Source organism: Hemiscyllium ocellatum, chromosome 46 (assembly GCF_020745735.1).
Source record: "Hemiscyllium ocellatum isolate sHemOce1 chromosome 46, sHemOce1.pat.X.cur, whole genome shotgun sequence".
Classification (NCBI taxonomy): domain Eukaryota; kingdom Metazoa; phylum Chordata; class Chondrichthyes; order Orectolobiformes; family Hemiscylliidae; genus Hemiscyllium; species Hemiscyllium ocellatum.
The window spans coordinates 1,280,777-1,302,112 of NC_083446.1; the positions used below are offsets into that span (position 1 = coordinate 1,280,777).

Here is a 21,336-nt window from a genome sequence, read left to right on the forward strand (position 1 = left end):
TTGAAGATTAAGAGGATTCCTTTTCAAGACACAGATGAAGTTTGAAGGGTCAGATGTCCTAACCCTGCTCCAAACTTCTCTGGTCCTAGATCATTCTCCTCGTGCTTACATATGGCCTGGTAGATCACAGTGAAGGTCCTGAAACCAGTTTCTGAGACTTGCTTGTAATCAGCAAATTCATAGCAAGGAAGACAGTGTCTGATCATTGGTCCTCATCTACTAAATTGGTGACATCTTGAATCAGGCTATCATGACGTGACATCCTTTACTAATCCCTGACTAAACCTTTGCTTCAGCCCAATCCTGCCCTGTTAAGCTTATGCCTTCCTTCCTCAGCTACACTTCCTCACAATGTAGTCTGCTGTACGTTAAGGAGATGAATTGCAGTCTGGATGACTCTGTCATACACCATTGATCAGTTCATAAAAATAATTCAACCTCCAGTTGCCTGCCACTTCAATACACCACCGTTATCCTATGCCAACATTCTGTCCCAGCTCTGCTGCAATACTCCAGCAAGACTCAACACAAGTGGAGGAACAGCACTCCATCTTCTACCCAAGTACCACAGAGCCTTCAGGACTCAACATTGAATTTAACAGTTTCAGAGTGTGACCCTCTTGCATGTTGCTTACCTTCACCTCACACCCATAGGTTCTGTGTATTATGGGTTGCTCCCTGCGCATCCAACTCATTTCAACCATTCACCCATCCCTTTAGTTCCCTACCTAGCATTTATCGCTGTGTCAGCTTATCATCAGCTATTTCTTTGTTTGGCTATCCCTTCTTTCTGTTTCTCTTTCTGGGCTCCAGCTGCATGTACTCTATTTACTCCCTCATCAGCATAAATACCATATCCCATTTATTTTCAGATCTGACATACGACTTGAAACATTAACTCTGCTTTTCTGTCTACAGATGCTGCCAGATCTGCTGAGTTTCTCTAGCTGTCTCTTCCTCACATTCATGTGTAAGGATTCCATTCCATTCTCTGTTTTTCTGTCTCCATCACATCTATTCTGTTTATGGTGCCTTCCATAATGGTGTTTGTGCCATGTCTGTCTTTTCCCCAACTGTGGTAGACAGGGCCTTCATCCACGTCCAACGCACTTTTGGCAGTTCCATGCCCTCCTTTTTGAGTCAGAGTTTCAAAGCACAGAAAGAGGCTCTTTGGCACTCTCCTCCCACCAAGAAGGATGATGGGATTCCCCATTTTTTAACTTCAGCAGCTTCTGCATTCAAAGATACATCCTCTTGTTAAATCTGCCACCTCTAGCATGCATTGTTACCAAATGCAGTTTCTGCTCCTCTGTCAGCATTTCCCAGGGTCTGTTCCCAGTATGACATCTTGGTCCACTTGGGCAGCACGGTGGCACAGTGGTTAGCACTGCTGCCTCACAGCGCCAGGGACCTGGGTTCAATTCCCGCCTCAGGCGACTGACTGTGTGGAGTTTGCACATTCTCCCCGTGTCTGCGTGGATTTCCTCCGGGTGCTCCGGTTTCCTCCCACAGTCCAAAGATGTGCGGGTCAGGTGAATTGGCCATGCTAAATTGCCCGTAGTGTTAGGTAAGGGGTAAATGTAGGGGTATGGATGGGTTGCGCTTCGGCGGGTTGGTGTGGACTTGTTGGGCTGAAGGGCCTGTTTCCACACTGTAAGTAATCTAATCTAATCTAATCTTCTCTATCACCCCTAACAACCCATTTCCATCTAATGACACTTTGCCACACAAACGTAGGAAGTGTAGTATTTGCTGTTTTACCTCCTTCACTGTCCAAGGCTCCAAACACACCTTCCAGATGAAGCAGCAATTTACTTATATTTTTAATCTAGTCTTATATTCACTGCTCACAATGTATTGGGGATACCAAATTTAGGCTGCGTGAATGTTTTGTGAAACACCTGCGCTCAGTCCACAAGTATGACTCTGACCAGTTGATTACCACTCACTGCTCCATCTTGCTCTTGTGCCCAAATTTAGTTCCTAGTTCTGCTGCAGTTCTCTAGTGAAGGCCAGTGTAAACTGGAGTAACAGTACCTCATTTTCCACTGGAGATCTTACAGCCTTCAGGACTCAACATCGAGTTCAGCAACTTCAGACCATCAACTCTGTCCTCCGTTTTGTTTCTTCTGACAACCCCCCGCTTCCCTCCCCATCTTTGGTTTTATTGATTTTTCACTCAGCAGTGTTGACCTATATCCTGTTATTAAAACCTACTATTAACACCTCCTTTGTACTGTCTCTCTTGCTACAACTGTTGTCACTTGCTTTGTCTTTTGTTCTGTGACACCAACAGAGACACCTAGGGGTTCAGGTACATAATTCTTTGACATTTGCATCACAGGTAGACATGGTGGTTAAGCAGGCATTGCCTTTATTGCTCATACCTTTGAGTATGGGAGTTCAGAAGTCATGTTGAAGTTGTACAGGACATTGATGAGGTCTCTCCTGGATTACTGTGTCCAGTTCTGATCACCATTATAGGGAGGACATTATTAAGCTGGAGAGGGTTCAGAAAAGATTTCCCAGAATGTTGCTGGGAATGGAGGGATTGAGTTATAAGGAGAGGCTGGGACTTCTTTCATTGGAATGTAGATGTTTTGAGGGGTGGCCTCATGGAGGTTTAGAAAATCATGAGTGCAGCTAAGGCAAATGGTAAGTGTCTTTTCCTTAGGGTGGGGGCTTTCAAGACCAGGGGCATATTTTTAAAGTGAGAGGACAAAATTTTATAAAAGACATGAGCAACGTTTTTACACCGAGTGGATCATGTGTGAAATGAATTTCCAGAGGAAGTGGTGGATGTGGGTACAGTTACAATGTTTAAAAGACATTTGGCTAAGTACAAGAATAAGTTATATTTGAAGGGATATGGGCCAAGCACAAGCAGGTGGGAGTAGTTTAGTTTGGGATTAAGATTGGCGTGGACTGGTCAGACTGAAGGGTCTGTTTCTGAGCTGTGTGACTCGATGACTCTATCTCTCATCTCTCTCACCCTCCAACCATCTCCTTCTCTCCTCTTAATAGTTTAGTAACACTCTTACTACGGGCAGCAGTACTTGGTGTGGGCAATTAAACATTTGCTTCGGTGGATGTCCATAAATCCTTGAAGTCAGCGGGACAAGTGGAGAAGGCTTTTATTAGTTCAAGACATGAATACAAGAACAGGGGGCTTCTGAAGATGCTGTATGGATGTTAGTTCAGCCACAGCTGGAGTACAGTGTGAAGTTCTGGTCACCGCACTATAGGGAGGATGTGATTGTGCTGGAAGGAGTGAAGAGGAGATTCACCAGGACGCTGCCTGAGCTGGAGTGATTCAGTGATGAAGAGAAACTGGATGGGCCAGGATTGTTTTCCTTAGAGTAGTGAAGGCTGAGGTGAGGTGGGGGGAGACCTGATGGAGGTGCACAAAGTTCTGAGAGGCATAGACAGAATAGATACAGAGAAACTTTCCCAGTCAGGTCAATAACCACTGGTCACAGTTTGAAGGTAGGAAGTTTAAAGGGAATTTATAAGAAAGACATTTTCACCCGGAGGCTGGTGGGTATCTGGAACTCACTGCCTAAAGGGGTGATAGAGACACAAACCCTCAAAACATTTAAGAAGTATTAGATGAATTGAAAGACCAGATCATTTGGGCCTATGCGCCAAGTACTGGAGAATGGGGTTAGAATTGATGGATATTTGATGACTGGTGTAGACACAATGAGCTAAAAGATCTCTTTGTGTTGTTAAACCTCTAATCCTAAGGCTAAAGATTGAAAGGTAGAAAAATCTATGACGCAAAAAGAAGCCATTGGGCTCAATGTGTCCATGTTGAATGAGAGAGCTATTCTGCCACATTCTCCTTCCAGCTCTTAGTCTGTACCCTTGTAAGGTTTTAAAAATGGGATAAGGGTTTTTGCCTTTATCATCCCTTCAAGCACTGAGTTTCAGATCTCCAGCTTCTCCTAAATGAAAATCTACACCAAATCCTCCAACCCCTCCTACCAGTCATTTTAAGCCAGCTGCAAAATACTGGACTACCTTGGCAGTCCTTTTCTAATCTTACTTTGTAACCTTTTAGTACTTTCTTTAACTGTATAAGACACTATTGGATTCAGTAACAATGTTCTTGATTAACATGGTTAAATAGCGTGATAATCAATGTCTAGGTTGCCAAATGAAGCTATGATGCAGGAATCAATAAGAGTAAGAGGCAGCACTTGAGAGAGAGATCGAGAAAAGAGGAGGATCTGGAGGTCAGTGTTGCCTGGTTTCTAATTATACGGTTGTTTTGTTTTTCAGAGGGAAATGCAACGTGGCTTTGCTGAATGAGACTGAGCAGCTGAGCGAGTACCTGGATAGAGAGGTAATTGTCAGCTTGTGGTTGCTCTGTTATACGAAGTACCAGCTTGGGCATAGTTATTCTGGTTTGCAGCCATAAATATTAGTTTAACACTCACCTTCTCCAGCTCTTGTGATCTCTGTGCTTCCCATATTTCAGGTCCCTGTGCATCTTCATTCCCTTTTATACCCACCATTGGCAGCTGTGACTTTAGCCTCCTGAGCTCTGGAATTCTGTCTCTAAGACATGCTCTACTCCTGAATGGGACTCCTACCAACCAAGCTCTGGTGCATAGGTCGTAATATCTTCCAAAACTCCTTCACTTCTAACCCTTGTCATCTTACACTTGGTTGTTTTTGCTTTGTTAAAAGCATGATGCACATTAGCTCTCTCTTTCCCTTTTTGACTGGGGGAATGTACAGCAACATTCTACAAATCCTCCGTCATCCTTCTACAAAGATAATTATTATCACTGCACATATTGCTATAATGCTTTAAAGAAGCATTACCATACACAATATGTTTCTTTTTCTTATTGTTCTTCATTGGTCCCTTTGAGAGAGAGTCCACCAGAGCTTCACTTGCATATTAATCTTCTCTGAATGCTCTTCACACATGTCCCAAGTTTGTAAGGTTTAAATCTTTCGTTTTGTTTGTACTGCTGGGTGTTGCTTTCAAAGTTCAAGTGCATATGGTTCCAAATGACACACCACTGTTAACACTGAATCATTGTGATGTGACACTGTATACAATGTACACGTGGACCTGCCTTTCTGTCAGTGCTTTCTGAAGTGCTTGTTTAGCCATCAGTTATTTCTGTGCTCCTGTAGGATTGTTTCTACTACTCATTGGTGTTCGACCCCTTGCAGAAGACACTGATAGCTGACCAAGGGGAGATTAGAGTTGGGCCCAAGTACCAGGCTGACATCCCAGACAAACTGGCAGAAGGTAACATTTCAGTGAGGTCTGTGTGCATGCGCACATGTTTATGTGTCCCTCTCTGCTGTGTGTTCAAAATAGTCTGCCCATGGTGTCTCAGACGTTAGCTGTTTGTATTGTGCAATCATATTGTGGATTTGTGAATGTATAATAGAGAACAGGATACTGTCTCAGCAATCAGAATACATACACATGAAATGGGGTGTCCCCAGGATAGACAGACAGAGAACAGAACAGAGAAAGTACCAATCCTTGAGAATCTTCACTCCCCCTTTTCTCTTTCACTTTTCAGGTGAATCAGATAATAGGAACCAGCTGAAAATGGAAACAAAAGTATGGGACCCAGATAATCCACTGACTGATCGGCAAATTGACCAGTTTCTGGTCGTGGCTCGGTAGGTTCCTCCAATTTAAAACTAGTATCGTGCCTTTCACAACTTCAGCTTTTCAGAATCCTTTACTGATGATAGTGTAGCACTCTGTCAGTACTGCATCGGGAAGGTTGCCTGGGTCAATGATGTGCTCAAGGCGCTGGAGTAGGGGAAAGCAGTACTCATTGAGCCACAGCAACTTGGCTCATTGGGCTGTTAACTTGATAAGATGGCAATGGGGAAGCTGAATGAAGGAAGATGGTGAATTATCAGCTTTACTCTTCTAAGTTACATTCTTACACACAAAGGAAAACAGGCTTGCATTTATATAGCAGCCCAAAGCCCATTACAACCAAAAAAGTGTTTTTGAAATCTTAAAACATAAAGTCACAGTGGACATTTCATGCACCACAGGTTATCAGAAACATCAGAATGGTAAAAAAAGCCTTGCCAATTGATGGTAGCTTTTTTAAAAATTCAGTCATGAGATGTGGGCATCGCTGGCTAAGCTAGAATTTATTGCCCATCCTGAGTCATCCGCATTGTTGTGGGCCAGGGATCAGACCAGGTAAGGACAGCAGATTTCCTTCCCTAAAGGACTTTAGTGAACCAGATTTTTTTTTGCAGCAATTGACAATGGCTTAAATGCTAATTTTTTTGTTTCAGATTTTTGTTAAATTCAAATCTCACCGAATCTGTCCCAGAACTAGTTTACTAGCCCAGTGATACTATCAGCCCAGTGATACTATCAGCCCAGTGATACTATCAGCCCAGTGATACTATCAGCCCAGTGATACTATCAGCCCAGTGATACTATCAGCCCAGTGATACTATCAGCCCAGTGATACTATCAGCCCAGTGATACTATCAGCCCAGTGATACTATCAGCCCAGTGATACTATCAGCCCAGTGATACTATCAGCCCAGTGATACTATCAGCCCAGTGATACTATCAGCCCAGTGATACTATCAGCCCAGTGATACTATCAGCCCAGTGATACTATCAGCCCAGTGATACTATCAGCCCAGTGATACTATCAGCCCAGTGATACTATCAGCCCAGTGATACTATCAGCCCAGTGATACTATCAGCCCAGTGATACTATCAGCCCAGTGATACTATCAGCCCAGTGATACTATCAGCCCAGTGATACTATCAGCCCAGTGATACTATCAGCCCAGTGATACTATCAGCCCAGTGATACTATCAGCCCAGTGCCACCTTCCTAATACTGACCCGTTACTCTCGCTTTTCACATGAGCACTGCTAGATTTTTAGCAATCGTGTACAAGGGCAGGTAGAACCTGTTTTTTTTCTTCTGAATGACAACTTCTCCAAAAGGGAGTATTGCCTCTGAACCGGTACCAGGAATGTCAGCCTGGATTTTGGTTTTAGGTCTCCAATCTGGGATTTGTATCAGAGTGGTCTGACTTGGGCAGGAAGACTGTCATGGCTGACATCCATGTCTCACATCTGACTCTTTTCTTGCCTGCAGCTTCAGTAAGTGCCACTCCCCAGCTGCGAGCGTGAATCTAGCTTATTATATCAGGTCTCCTGTGTTACCTGAGGAAACAAAGTGTGGGAGGCTTTGGAGCAGTGTTGTCTGTGGGCCTGTTCCCTTGTTCGTTGAGATTATTATCCTTAAAACAATTGCATTTGGAAGTTCTTGCAATTGACTGGTGATTGTGTTTGGCTGGTTCCCTGTATTGATTTAATATTCTTGTTTTCTTCTGACAGAGCGGTGGGAACATTTGCCCGTGCTTTAGACTGCAGCAGCTCAATCAGGCAGCCCAGCTTACACATGAGTGCAGCTGCAGCATCCAGGGACATCACACTGGTAATGCCTTTGGCACACTGCAAGCAATCTTGGGACTGCAGTCATCAGAGGTGCAGGGTGTTCAGTGCTTGTGGAATAGTGGCTGCAGGTTTGATATTGCAATTGACCACCAGCAAACCCAAATAGCTGCTGTGTCTTGCACTACCCAAGCTGTGTAAATGTTCTGCACATACACCAAACAGTTGACAGTTTGAGGATCCAGGCACTTGTGTTAGAATGATACAGCCCACTGATGTCTGAATACCTATTAGTTATTCTTAAAGTCTTGTGCTTTCATCTGCCTAGTCCCACCCGCACCACTATATAATCATTTCAAGCTGCAGTACAGTAATTAGAGTCATAGTTGTACAGCATGGAACAGACCCTTCGGTCCAACCTATCCACGCCAACCAGATATCCCAACGCAATCTAGTCCCACCTGCCAGAACCTGGTCCATATTCCTCCAAACCCTTCCTATTCATATACCCATCCAAATGCCTCTTAAATGTTGCAATTGTACCAGCCTCCACCACTTCCTCTGGCAGTTCATTCCATACACGAAAACAGCAATATTTAATTCTTTCACTTGCAAACATCCTTAAATTACATTTGTTTCTGTAAGAACTTGGAATCAAACAATGCAAAGATCGATAACCAACTAATCCGATTAAGTGAAAATATTTGCATTTAAGCTGTCTTATTTCTGAATTTGAAATCCACTGTCCAACTAGTGTCTCATTTGATTACAACAAGCGGTATATTGGAGTGAGCTTCTGGTAGCGTTTGCATCCCTTTCCCCCACTACATAAAATTTCAACTCTGCTTCTTTTCCAGTTCCATGCCATGGATACGCTACAACGTAACTGCTACGATCTTGCCAAAGCAATGTCAACTTTAGTACCACAAGGAGGGCCTGTATTGTGTCGGGATGAGATGGAGGAGTGGTCATCGTCTGAAGCTATGCTTTTTGAGGAGGCGCTAGAAAAATATGGCAAGGATTTCACAGACATTAGACAAGACTTTGTAAGTTCCCTGTCTTTGGTTCCTTGGCATTGTGTACAGTGTGAGTGAAGGCCTCACACTTATAGTAGAGCAGCTGTGCAGCTAAAGCCAGAGAGGAAGGGAGAGCTAGAGAAAGGAAGTCTCTTTATTTTTCTTCTCTCTGTCTGTCTATCTCTCTCTCTCTTTTCTCTTTCCCCTGTCCCCCACTTTCTGCACCTCCTACCCTCCGCTCCCACAGTACAATAATCATCTGTGGATTGCATCAATTGATAAAACATAATTTATATTGTATCTTTAGCAAATAAGAGAGAGAGGCTGGGAGATTTAGGGAGCGAATCTACAACTCAACGGCCAGACTGCTGAAGGCATGGCACCATTGGTGACCATCAGTGATATGCAAGAGGCCAGATTTGGAGGAGCACTGAGATCTTAGAGGGTAGTTTGGCCTGGAAGAAGTTAGTGATAAGAAGGGGTGTAGGGGCTGAAAAAGGTAATAGGTAGGCAAGGATGTAGGGGCTGGAGAAGGTTATAGAGATGAGGATAGCAGGGGCTGGAGGAAGTTACTTAGTTCATAGAGTCATAGAGATTTGCAGCACAGAAACAGACCCTTCGGTCCAACTTGTCCATGCTGACTGGATATCCCAACCCAATCTAGTCCCACCTACCAGCACCCGGCCCATATCCCTCCAAACCCTTCCTATTCAAAAACCCATCCAGATGCCTTTTAAATGTTGCAATTGTACTAGTCTTCACCACTTCCTCTGGCAGCTCATTCCAAATGCGTGCACCATCTGAGTGAACATGTTGCCCGAGGTCTCTTTTATGTCTTTCCCCTCTCACCCGAAACCTATCCTCTCTAGTTCTGGACTCCCCCACCCGGGAGAAGCACTTTGTCTATTTATCCCATCCATGCCCCTCATGATTTTATAAACTTCTATAAGGTCACCCCTCAGCCTCCGACGCTCCCGGGTAAACAGCCCGAGTCTATTCAACCTCTCCCTACAGCTCAAATCCTCCAACCCTGGCAACATCCTTGTAAATCTTTTCTGAACCATTTCAAGTTTCACAACAACTTTCCGATAGGAAGGAGGCTAGAATTGCATGCAATATTCCAACAGTGGCCTAACCAATTTCCTATACAGCCGCAACATGACCTTCCAACTCCTGTACTCAGTACTCTGACCAATAAAGGAAAGCATGCCAAATGTCGCCTTCATTATCCTATCTACTTGCTACTTGACTTTCAAGGAGCTATGAACCTGCACTCCAAGGTCTCTTTGTTCAGTAACACTCCCTAGGACCTTACCATTAAGTGTATAAGTCCTGCTAAGATTTGCTTTCCCAAAATGCAGCACCTCGCATTTATCTGAATTAAACTCCATCTGCCACTTCTCAGCCCGTTGGCCCAACTGGTCCAGATCCTATTGTAATCTGAGGTAACCTTCTTCGCTGTCCACTACATCTCCAAATTTGATATCATCAGCAAACATACTAACTATACCTCTTATGCTCACATCCAAATGATTTATATAAATGATGAAGCGTAGTGGACCCAGTATCGATCCTTGTGTCACTCCACTGGTCACAGGCCTCCAGTCTGAAAAACAACCCTCCAACACCTCCCTCTGCCTCCAACTTTTCAGCCAGTTCTGTATCCAAATGCCGAGTTCTCCCTGTATTCTATGACATCTAATCTTGCTCACCAGTCTCCCGTGAGGAACCTTGTCAAACGCCTTTCTGAAGTCCGTATACATTACATCTACAGCTGTGCCCTCATCAATCCTCTTTGTTACTTCTTCAAAAACCTCAATCAAGTTTGTGAGACAGGATTTCCCATGTACGACGCCATGCTGACTTGACTACCTTTAATCCGTCCTTGCCTTTCCAAATACATGTACATCCTGTCCCTCAGGATTCCCTCCAACAACTTGCCCACCACTGACATCAAGCCACTGGTTTATAGTTCCCTGGCTAGTCCTTACCACCTTTCTTAAACAGTGGCACCACGTTTGCCAACCTCCAGTCTTCAGGCACCACACCTGAGACTATCGATGATACAAATATCTCCGTAAGAGACCCAGCAATCACTTCCCTAGCTTTCCACAGAGTTCTAGGGTACACCTGATCGGGTACTCGGGATTTATCCACTTTCATGGACAACTTGACAAGTTGAGATTGGGAGGTTTCCAGGGGATTAGAGGGAAGGAGGTTGTATGGGCTAGAAGAGATTGTAGAGCTAGGAAAGGAGTTTGGATGGGCTGGAAGAGATTAGAGCTAGGGAAGAGTTGTATGGAGTGTTCCCTCCAATTTCCTTTCTGGTTGCATGGGCCTCCATGTAGTGACTTCAGGAACCAGTAGTTTCTGCTGCAGTCAGTGTATGTAGAATTGTGGAGCAGCTATGTTGCTTAGAGGGAACGTTGGTTACAGATGCTGGAGGAAGTTAGAGAGGGAGAGTGGGGCTCTCCATGATGCCCTGTCTCACTCACATTCCCACTCTCATTAGTATTGTTTCAATCCATTTTGCAGTTACCCTGGAAATCGTTGGCCAGTATAGTCCAATTTTATTACATGTGGAAGACCACAGACCGATACATCCAACAGGTGAGATGGATCTTTCTACTTAGACTGAGTCTACAACTAAAGTAAGTACAGTCTAGAAATTGATCTTGTGAATGTTCATTGTTAATGGGAAAAGTCATCACATTTGCACCGATTTTAATCATAGTCCCAAATTAAAGCAAAGTACTGCGGACTCTGGTTATCTCCCCGAAGAGTCATGAGTCTTTGGAACGGTCTTCCTGAAAATACAGTGGAATGAAAGTCCTTGAATATCCTTAAGGCCGAGGTTGCAGGAAAAGGTTAGCGGGATAGGCAGGAATGTGGAGTAATCAGGTCAGGCATGATTGTTTTGAAAGGCTGAACAGGCTTGGGGGGGTGGGGTAAGTGGCGTACTCATGCTCCGAATTCACGTGAAGGAACTTCTTGTCTTCATATGAAATGGCCAGCCACTTACCGTGAAACTGCAACATTAAGTTGCAGATGACCCAGCTGACGAAACATTTCCTCGGCACCAGCTTTGTCAAGCTCATGAAGGATGTTACATTTTTCAATTCAATTATCTCTCATTCTTCCAAATTTATGAGTTAATCCAGAGACCCAGGTAATGTTCTGGGGACCCGGGTTCAAATCCAGCCGCGGCAGATGATGCAATTTGAATTCGATATAAAAGACAATTCTGGAATTAAGAGTCCAAAGATGACCATGAATCCATTATTGATTGTCGGAAATAAAACATCTGGTTCACTTATGTCCTTTAGGGAAGGAAACTGCTGACCTCACGTGGTCTGGCCTATGTGGTTAACTCTTAACTGCCCCCTGAGCAATTAGGGATGGGCAATAAATGCTGGCCTAGCCAGCAACGCCTTCATCCCATGAATGAATTTAATTAAAAACTGCAGGGAACATGAGTTTAATCAATTTAACCTCTCTCCCTTGCGCAACCCTTTCTTCCTGGGCTTAATTAGAATGACAGGTTCCTTTAATTGACAGTTACTGTGTTTATTTTGGGAACTCCATTTTGTCATTGACTTTTCCGTTGGGTATGCCTTGTGTCAGTTGTGTATTGTGTTCTAAGAATATAGGTGAAAGGCTGTGCCCAGAAATCGTCCTGCCAACTCACGGTTAGCCCATGCCTGGCTTCTGTTTTTTGCCACTTCAGCCAGATGTATCGGATAAGATACTGACAAGATAAAATCTTCTTTATTTTTGCACTCTTAAGCCTTCATTTCCAAAGCTGGAAGTATCACACCCTCCTGAGCCTATATGGAAGCAATTCCCTCCTACACTACCAATGTCCAAGGTTTTTTAGAACTGACCTTCTATCAGAACTGTTCCAGTTCTGAGAACTGCTGTGTCAGAACTTGGTCGCAATTGTGAGGCAGTGTATCACATCACTTTCATAGATATTCTCTCCTTCTGTTACAGAAAAGGTTGAAAGTAGCTGAAGCTGACAGCAAACTGAAGCAGGTCTACATTCCTACCTAGTAAGTGGACACCCAACCCGGAAGTGAACTAAGTTAGAAGAATGATTAAATATTCATTGTCATTAACATCCTGAGAAGCACATTGAAAATGTAGACAATGTTGTAATGTAGAAAGCAGCAGCACTTCATTCAAAGTAAGCTCTGACAAACTGCTGTGTGATAATGTTAAAACAGACATGTTTGTGATATTAACTGAAGTATGCATGTTGGCCACAAAACACAAGGAAACTATCTTGCTCTTCAGGAAGTGTTGCATCAACTTGAGACAGCAAATCATGTATACATTTATCACTTCAGATGATAGGTAATCTCTGTGCTGATCCTTCAATGATGCAGTGCTCCCTCACCCTGACTGCACAGCAATTCTCAGTGTACACCCTCTGACAGTGCAGCACTCTGTCAGTAATGACCTTCCAACAGCACGGTGCTTCCTTAATCCTGACCCTCAAACGTGGTTCTTCCTTATGACAGACCCTCAGATGGTGCAATACTCCCTCAGTACTGACCCTCCGACAGCATGACATTCCTTTATTGCTGACCTTCTGACAGTGCAGTGCTTTCTCAACACTGAACCTCCGAAAGTGCATTGTTTCCTCAGTTCTGACCTTGTGACAGTCTCTCAACACTGACCCTTAGACAATGCAGTGCTCCCTCAGTGCTGACCCTCTGACAGTATGGTGCTCCCTCAAAACTGACCATGTAACTGCACGTTGCTTCCACGATCCTGAACCCCTGACAGCAGTACTGGTTACAAGCATTGGCCTACCGTTGAACCACAGCTGATATGTATGATAATATAGTCCCATGTTTATTGGTGTTTTCATTAAAGGAGAAAACATTGGATTGCCAGATACTTGTCAAGTTCTGATCCAGCTGTGGCATCTCAACCTATCATTGTAAATAATATCAGTACAGCAGGGGTACATAGAGTTGTCCATGTAGTCCCGCTGCATGTTGTTTCATAATCCCTTGTCATTTATTTCCTTTTTAAAATACATTATAGAATACTCCTCCCTGATTATTTCTGTCCAATAATTCTCTGCCCTAGCAAAATCCAAACAGGCTTTTCTGTTTACTTGGTCAATGTAGCTGATTATGCTGCACCTGAATTTCCTGTTCTCCTATTAGTACATTGCTCTATTCCTTTCAACTTGAGACCCTCTTTGAAGTCAAATACACAGCCTGTACATGGTGTTCTCACTGCAGCCTAAAGAATGGTTTCTACAGATCTCACTCTGTCTCTACTTCCACTTTGAAGATTTGTCCAGCTGAACCACTCCCTGCTCCTTCATTCTTCAGGTTGTACCATTTAATAACTCTTCTGTCAAATTTTTATTCTTCCTTCCTAAGGAAATATTTCAAATTAATGTGTATCACTTTTGTTCAACTATTTTATCTGTCTCTGATCTCTTCAAATCCTAACTGTTAATCACATAGTGTATTTCTGTGTCATCTACAAATTTGACCACCTCCCAGAATATTTATTTCTGTAAATATTCTAGAGAGCAATGATTTCACTCCAATTTCTCAAATCTGAAAAACAGCCATTAAGTTGAAAACAGATCACTGTTGTTGGGTCCAAAACCTGGATTCCCTCCCCAACATAGTGGATGTCCCGACACCACGTGAACAGCAATGGTTCAAGATGCTAGTTCAAAACCACTTTTAAGGGTAACTAGAGATGGCCAATAAATGTTAGCCTAACAAGTGATGCCCACATCTCAGGAGTGAATAAAGAAAAATTATCTTTCCTTGGATTCTTTCCATTTAGCTTGCTGACCTGGCCACTCTTCCCCCTTTCAGCATCAAACCCATTCACTCAACATCCTTGTGCTCCCAGTTGTTTTGGTGACATATCATCTTTTAAGTCCTGTCCTTCTGTTCTTCACTTCAGTAACCGCCTCCAACTTTACAATCCTCTGAGATTTCAGTGTTTGTTAAACTCTGGCCTCTTGCACATCACTGATTTCTGTCACTTTACTGTTGGTACCTGTGCATTGAGCTGCCAGGACACTAAACTTCTTCAATTCATCTCTGAGTCCCTCCCCCTCTCTTACCTCCACTTTGAAGATGCACCTTAAAACCTATCTCTTGGGCCAAACATGTGGTTGCCTGGCAGGTATTTTGTGGTTTTATTTTGGTCTGAGTACCCACATGTGAAGCAGCCTGGGGTCTTTGACTGCTTTAAAACATTATATAGCTTCAAGCTGTTGTCCTGTCTTTCTATCTGAATAGCAATCCTCATTTCTTATTTCTTCCTCATTGACCCTAACTTCCTCTCAATAGTCTATTTATTTTCTTGCTTTGCAGTACGAAGCCCAACCCTAATCAGATTGTATGCGTTGGGACAAAAGGGGGAATGATGAACGGAGCTACGGGATACCAGAAATCTGCAGCTGGCCTAACTTGCGAGAGCTGTCACAGTAAGTGGAGGGAAAGCCTTTTAGTCTAGTTAAGGTTCATATTTTATCTGGCGTTGGGCAGGATTAAAACCATTGTACGGGTCATGTTTCCAGGCGATAATGTTTTACATCCTTAATCCACCTAAAGTTGTTACAGGGACAGAATCTGAAGGTGTGCATGCACATATCTGTCAACATAGTGGGACCGGTCAAAGAAGCTGTTTTGTGACACCGATTCTAGACCATTCATGTTAGGAAGGATGTTAAGTTTCTGAAAGCGTGTAGAGCAGATTTTCTAGAGTGGTACAAGGGGTAATGGAGTGGAGAAACACCAGGTTGTTCTCCTGAGAGCAGAGAAGATGACGAAAGGTGATTGGCAAACGCACCAGGGAAAGATGAGAATTTGTTAGGAAAGCAAGTTGTAATCTGGAAGACCTGAAAAGGTAGTGGAAGCAGTTTCCTTAGGGATATTTGGAAAGGAATTGGTTAAATACATAAAGGGAAACAATTTGCAGTGCTACAGGAGAAGTACAGGAAGATGAGGGATTAATTGGAAATATCTTTCTATGAACTGGCACAGACTTAACATGATTAATCAACAATGTGACACTGGCTTGTATGCTGAATTTAATAACCTGCATTTACCTACATATAGGCCAACCCATATTTAGCTTGTAATATCATACAGTATATAGACTATGTACTCTGTGAGGTTCTCTTGGCCATTATTGGATTGTAGCTTATATTCATACAAATGTGTGCTGTTAAACAGGACCTGGGACAAGTTTTTGTTTCAAGTAAGGTGCAGCCTATTTCAAAGTGGCTAGCCTCTAGGATTAGGTTTTCACTCTCTTTTCCGCAGCTGCATAAGCGGTGCAGGATACTCTGTTAAATACCATAAGCAAAGAATGTTGGATCCTTACTCTCTGTCCCTCTGACCTTCACCACCCTGGATTAGGTGAGAGGGCCGGAAGTGTGACAGGTATCCCCATTCTGATAAAAGCAAAATATATAATAGAAATCTGAAACTGAAAACTTTGCAACAGAAGATGCTGGAGAAACTCAGCAATGTGAAGTTGGGATGTTGGGTGAACATAGTGGTAGGGTGGAGTGTACATTTGTGATAGTCCATCTGGTCTAGTAGTTTCTAGTTGCTTGCTAGTTAGAATCCCCAAGGAAAATGCAAAGAGCTGTACCCTGATGAATTGGCTACTTATGGGGAGGGAGAGGCGTGGTACTTGATTAATCTTTAAAGCTATTAGTTTATTGGTTGGTCAAACACTAATTGCTGTCGAATTGCCTTGTCCTCCAGCCACACAGTCTCCACAGTGGTATGCCTGGGGACCACCCAACATGCAGTGTCGGCTATGTGCATCCTGTTGGATCTACTGGAAGAAGTATGGTGGCCTAAAGACGCCAACAGCACTTGATGGGGAAAAGTCACGACCTCCTTCAGTAAGATTGCAATGAAACTATCACCTTATTGTCTCAGAGTAGCATGCAACCCTATCCTTCGCTTTGTACCAAAGAAGCAGTTGTGTGATCATTTAATAATTTGTCTTCTAGTGCGTTGTTTGTTGGTAGAGACTTTTTCTCTCCCTGTAACTGCCTTTCTGTGTAGCTTTCAACTTATAAAGAAAAGGGACCATATAAAAATGTCTGCCTTTCACTCTGTCTGTGTTTCTCCTCAGTCTTCCTGTTTGCTCCCTGTTCTGTTTGTATGTCTCTTTCACTTCTCTTTCTCTGACTGCCTAGCTGGCTCTCTCTTCCTCTCAGGCATGGTGTTCCTTTCTGGTGTGCACAATCACTCCTTCTGGAAAGATAAAAGGGAAAGAGAAACACGAGAAGTGTAGATGAGTTTGCATTAGTGTAGATAATGTTGAAGGTTCTTTTTCTGATGAAGGTTCATTCTTGAAACATTCAGCAGTTTACCACGCTGTGCACTTGTCATTTTCAAATTCCACACTTGCAGTTCCTTTTCTTTCTTAATCGTCCTTGTGTCTTTTTTTTAATTGTTGTCTTAAAGCACGTTACCTGAGTGCTAGCTTCTCAAACTCTCCATGCTTTTTATTTTGTTTGCAGGAGCCCAGATCGAAGGGGTCGTATGGCCGCCAGGATCCTCAGGGTTTGCTGTCGTATAACAGCTCCAAACTCCTGGCCAAGAACCGGCAGACATTCCTCCTCCAGACAACCAAGTTGACCCGTGTTGCTCGGCGACTCTGCGATGATATCCTCCGGCCGAGGAGGGCAGCAAGACGCCCTTATATCCCTGTCAACATCGGAGCCATCAAGACTGAATGTAAGGAGGCCCTGTCAGTCAAGGACTGGGCAAATCTTTAAACAAAACATGCTTCTTCAGTCTCCCCAATGTCTTGCTGTTGATTACAGCCATGTTGAACAAGGCTCTGCTTTCTGAAGACAAGCGAAAGAGTGAAGGGATGCCAATCCAGTAATAAGATTTCAACCGAATAGAGGTAGACAAGATGTTTCTGTTGACTGGAAAACCAGAATTAGGAGCCATCAATATCAGTTACTAATAAATCCATTTGGGTGATCAGGAGCAGTGTCCTTTACCCAGGCAGTTTTTGGCTGTCAGGCGTGAAAAATACTTCACATCGCACGCATGCTTACATGACCAGTTAGTGTTATTACACAATAGTTCAGCACAAAGTGCACCAATAGGGATGAAGTTTTACATAACTAAATATTTTGTAAGGTCTCAATTCACTGATCAGTTTTGTGTGTCAGGTTTAATGTTTGAGGTAGTTGTGAGGTTAACTTTTTTATAGCATTTTGACAAATGGAGCAAAGTGAAAGATGTGCATGCTACTTAACCTTATCAACTCTTAATGGATATCTTATTAACGAGGAAACATACTTAATGAAGATATCTGTTTAAAGAAATCTTTATTCCTGTATGTTCCACGATTAAACCCCCTTGTCAGAGAACTTGCTTACACTACTGATGCTGGAGCTTCAATTAGTTAATTAAGAATTTGAATTTCAAGCTCTTGGGAAAGAATTGGGATACTGGAGTGACAACTTTGCTTCAGAGTTTATGGTACTGGAGGAATAGCAACAGGACGTAGCCAATCAAAACCTGGAGGTTGATCTGTCTTTCAGTTTAATAATGGCTGATCACAACTCCATTTAGCAGCTTTGGTCGTATAACTATTAGATGCCTAACAAACATATCTATTGGCAGTAGAAGCTGTGGTTTGTCTTTACCTGCTCACTGACCGACTGACCTGTCCTCCCTCTCGTTTCTCCCCACACAGCAATCCCCAACATAGACACGCATACACACCCCTGCTGTGAGATTTGAAGCTGGTTCTGTTTTCCCCTTAGGTGCTGTCAGACTTCCAAAAGCAGCAATAAAACCACTCAGGATCCGGCCTGTGGCACGGCCTACATTAGCTAATATCATGAAGGAGTTGGGCGAATTGGGTAAGTCACATTTAAGTAAATGAGCTGAGGGGTTAACAATTCCCTCAACCTTTTTTGTTTTGATTTTCCCATCTAATTCTAGAACAGTGCCCTTCGGTGACCTCCTCACCTTGGGTAGGTGCTGTTTGTGAGCGCGATCCTTGGTGTTTGGTCACATTGTTGGAGGCCTAAGTTTTCCAGTGCACTGCAGAAAATGCTTCATTATCAGGATGTTATCTATAATGTTTTGATACTTTTTTAAGTCCAGTAATTTTATGTAAGTGTTTTGGGGAGAAAGAGAAAGTTGAGATTTTTGATGACTTTCCAAACTGGAAAAATGTGGCTTGGGTGAGGAAAAGTTCCTAAGCAGTCAATCTGGGAAGTGCTGCTGAACAGACGGTAGAAACAGATTAACGACTTTTCAAAGAGTGAATTGAATAAATATTCAAAGTGGAAAAATGTACAGGGTTACACGGAAGTGCTAGAAGGAGTGGGCCAAATTTGACAGATTGTTGAAAGAGCCAGCACAGTCACAGTGGACCAAGTAAGCGTCTGTGCTGCATCATTCAAAATCTTTGACTAAACTGAGCTGCTTTCTGTGTGGAAGTGAATGCCCAAGATCCTTATTGTTTTGCACTGTTTCTCCATTGTCCTGTCCCAACATTCCTACCTGAACAAACAATCTCACAGTGTTGTAAAGGTTATGTGACTGTGGATGTGTGCACTGTAATGAGTTGGATGTATGGATAAATGCAGGCTTTATTTTCACACTGAGTATGTTTAAATTGCAGCGGCACGTGGTCCAGTGAAGCCAAGGATTCTAAAAGGGAGTGAGACAAACCGAAGCATCCTAAACATTAACCGTGGAATGCTGCCCCTGCTGGGGAAACGCACCTTCAGCAAACAAAACGGAGTGGAAAGTAAGTTGTACGCACTTGTGCTGACTACTCAATACGTCTGCATCCAGAGGTTAGAATTCTCATCAGAATCACCATGGTCTCGAAACATGTGTGACCTCATGGAATTGTTGATGCTGTGTTACTGTCTGAGAGGATATGTGTGTTAATACCTCTTCAGTCACAAAAATTTTATATATGTTGAGCACTAGGTATCCCCAACTGCCCACAAAGACCCACCCAATCTCCCCACCTCCTTGCCAGACTTGATTTCCCTTACCCCCGCCTACCTTAAACACTGCATTACTTACCTGGCCCCCATTCCAACCAAAGCATGGTGCCCATGTGGCATCTTACTGTGTTTCCCCTTGTCATCCTCCCCATCTAGAGGCATACCCATTAATGCCTTATCCCACCCAAATGGCACCTTATTCCCCCCTGACCAGTTGGCACCCTAATCTCACACCTGCCTTATGTACTTATCATTTGACTGCAGCTGTCAAAATAGCCGACAGAACCTTTCAAATTTCAGAATACAGCAGCTGACTGCTGTGAAAAGGGGGTGTGGTTTGATTCCTCTGATAGTTGGTGCTAGAACAGAGCCGTCACAATGGAAGTATGACTCCACATTTCTGAAGAAGCAGTGGTGCAGAATCTCCTCTCGGAAATGTGGAACTCTCTCCTTTTGTAAAAGAACAGTAGGGAGAGCGAGAGTGGCAATCTGCATGAGATTGCCTGTCCTCAGGACTCGGTGGTAACTACTAAAACTCTGAGCTTGGCTACTTTAGGGTTTGACCAATCCAACTTAACTGGTCCGATAATCACCTTTTTACACCTTCTTTATTGGTTCTGTAATTTCGGCTCATCGAGTCTGGTCAAAATTCATAAACTGGGGTTCTACTGCCTGCTGACTTAAGTTATGGTGTGATTCGATTGAAATGTTGATGGTATTAAGAGGAGCCAATGGGTGGATAGAGATATTTACAGTTGAATGCATGGGACATTGTCTAAAAATTAGAGCCTATTCTGTGCACAAAAGATGGTCAAATTTTGAAAGTTTCTTTTGTAGTCCATGCAATTTATGCTGGATGAATTGTTAATTTTAAATGTGAGGTTGTTAGATTTGTGATAACTTTCACAGAAATGGGGAGGTGGGGCAAAGGTGGATGCCTGGAGTATGTTTCACAGAGCAGTCAGGACCTTCATGCACAGTGGAACAGGCTGGAGGGGCTGAATGACCTCCAAGATTCTTTGCCTTGTGACAATCCACATAATCCTACATTATACAATGCAATTCCACATGCTTCCATATAAGAAATCTGATACTTATCAATAATGTAGTTTAATGAGTTAATTTTTCCACTGGCGCAACTTTGTGATTTTGTTATCTTAACAATAGTTCTACTTTATGCTCATATAATTGCTATTCCATTAAGTGAAACTTTTAATTGTTCAATTTGTACCGTTCCATATTGATTCCTACTTTTTTTCTAAAATAAAGATGCATCTCCAAATGTTTCCTTCTGCAGAACTTACCAACTGGTTAGAGCTTTCTGAAATAGATGGATCAGTCTACACTGGAATATCTTTTAATTAGTAACTAAACTGACCATTGCTTTAAGGTCAGTTCTATTTCAATAGTTCAGCGATCGCTTTATCTAAATTGACTTGTGCTTCCTTATTTAACAAGTAAAAATCTAAAGGTCATTATTACCATACGAAGATGATATCCAGCAGTATAACATCAGCAAACGTCAGGCTGTCTTATTAACCCTTTCCATAGAGTGTTCTCACATTAATAAGGTAGAACAGGAGTGTAGCACAGATAAGGGGGAGAGTGCTAGGCATTGTGACCATCTCCACAAGCTGCACTAATTGCAGGTATTATACTACAGGGAGCGGGAATTCAAATGACGGTGTGAGAGATTTTGCCCATTGACTGGCAGCTTTAAGTTAACAGTAGTGGGCACTCAGCTTTAGGCACCAGTTGCCCATAACCCACTATCTTTCACTCCAAAACAAAGCAATAGCAACCCAAATAGCCTCTGAGGAAGTTGTAGAGAAGGAGTCCCTTATAAATATGTGGCAAGGTAGCCTCTGGTTCATGCCCTTAGG

General features: G+C 43.0%; 1 protein-coding gene across 5 annotated transcripts in view; it reads left to right on the forward strand.

Moving 5' to 3' along the window:
- mta2 (metastasis associated 1 family, member 2) overlaps positions 1-21,336 on the forward strand; it is a 79,208-nt gene that overhangs the window by 38,487 nt on the left and 19,385 nt on the right. For all 5 annotated transcript variants that reach the window (XM_060855845.1, XM_060855840.1, XM_060855842.1 and 2 more), the window contains 12 exons: positions 4,285-4,348; positions 5,155-5,272; positions 5,556-5,658; positions 7,373-7,472; positions 8,287-8,475; positions 10,981-11,055; positions 12,439-12,497; positions 14,808-14,920; positions 16,212-16,354; positions 16,982-17,198; positions 18,248-18,346; positions 19,117-19,245. In XM_060855845.1, coding sequence (XP_060711828.1) covers positions 4,285-4,348; positions 5,155-5,272; positions 5,556-5,658; positions 7,373-7,472; positions 8,287-8,475; positions 10,981-11,055; positions 12,439-12,497; positions 14,808-14,920; positions 16,212-16,354; positions 16,982-17,198; positions 18,248-18,346; positions 19,117-19,245 — 1,409 coding nt within the window. The remainder of the gene's footprint in view (positions 1-4,284; positions 4,349-5,154; positions 5,273-5,555; positions 5,659-7,372; positions 7,473-8,286; positions 8,476-10,980; positions 11,056-12,438; positions 12,498-14,807; positions 14,921-16,211; positions 16,355-16,981; positions 17,199-18,247; positions 18,347-19,116; positions 19,246-21,336) is intronic.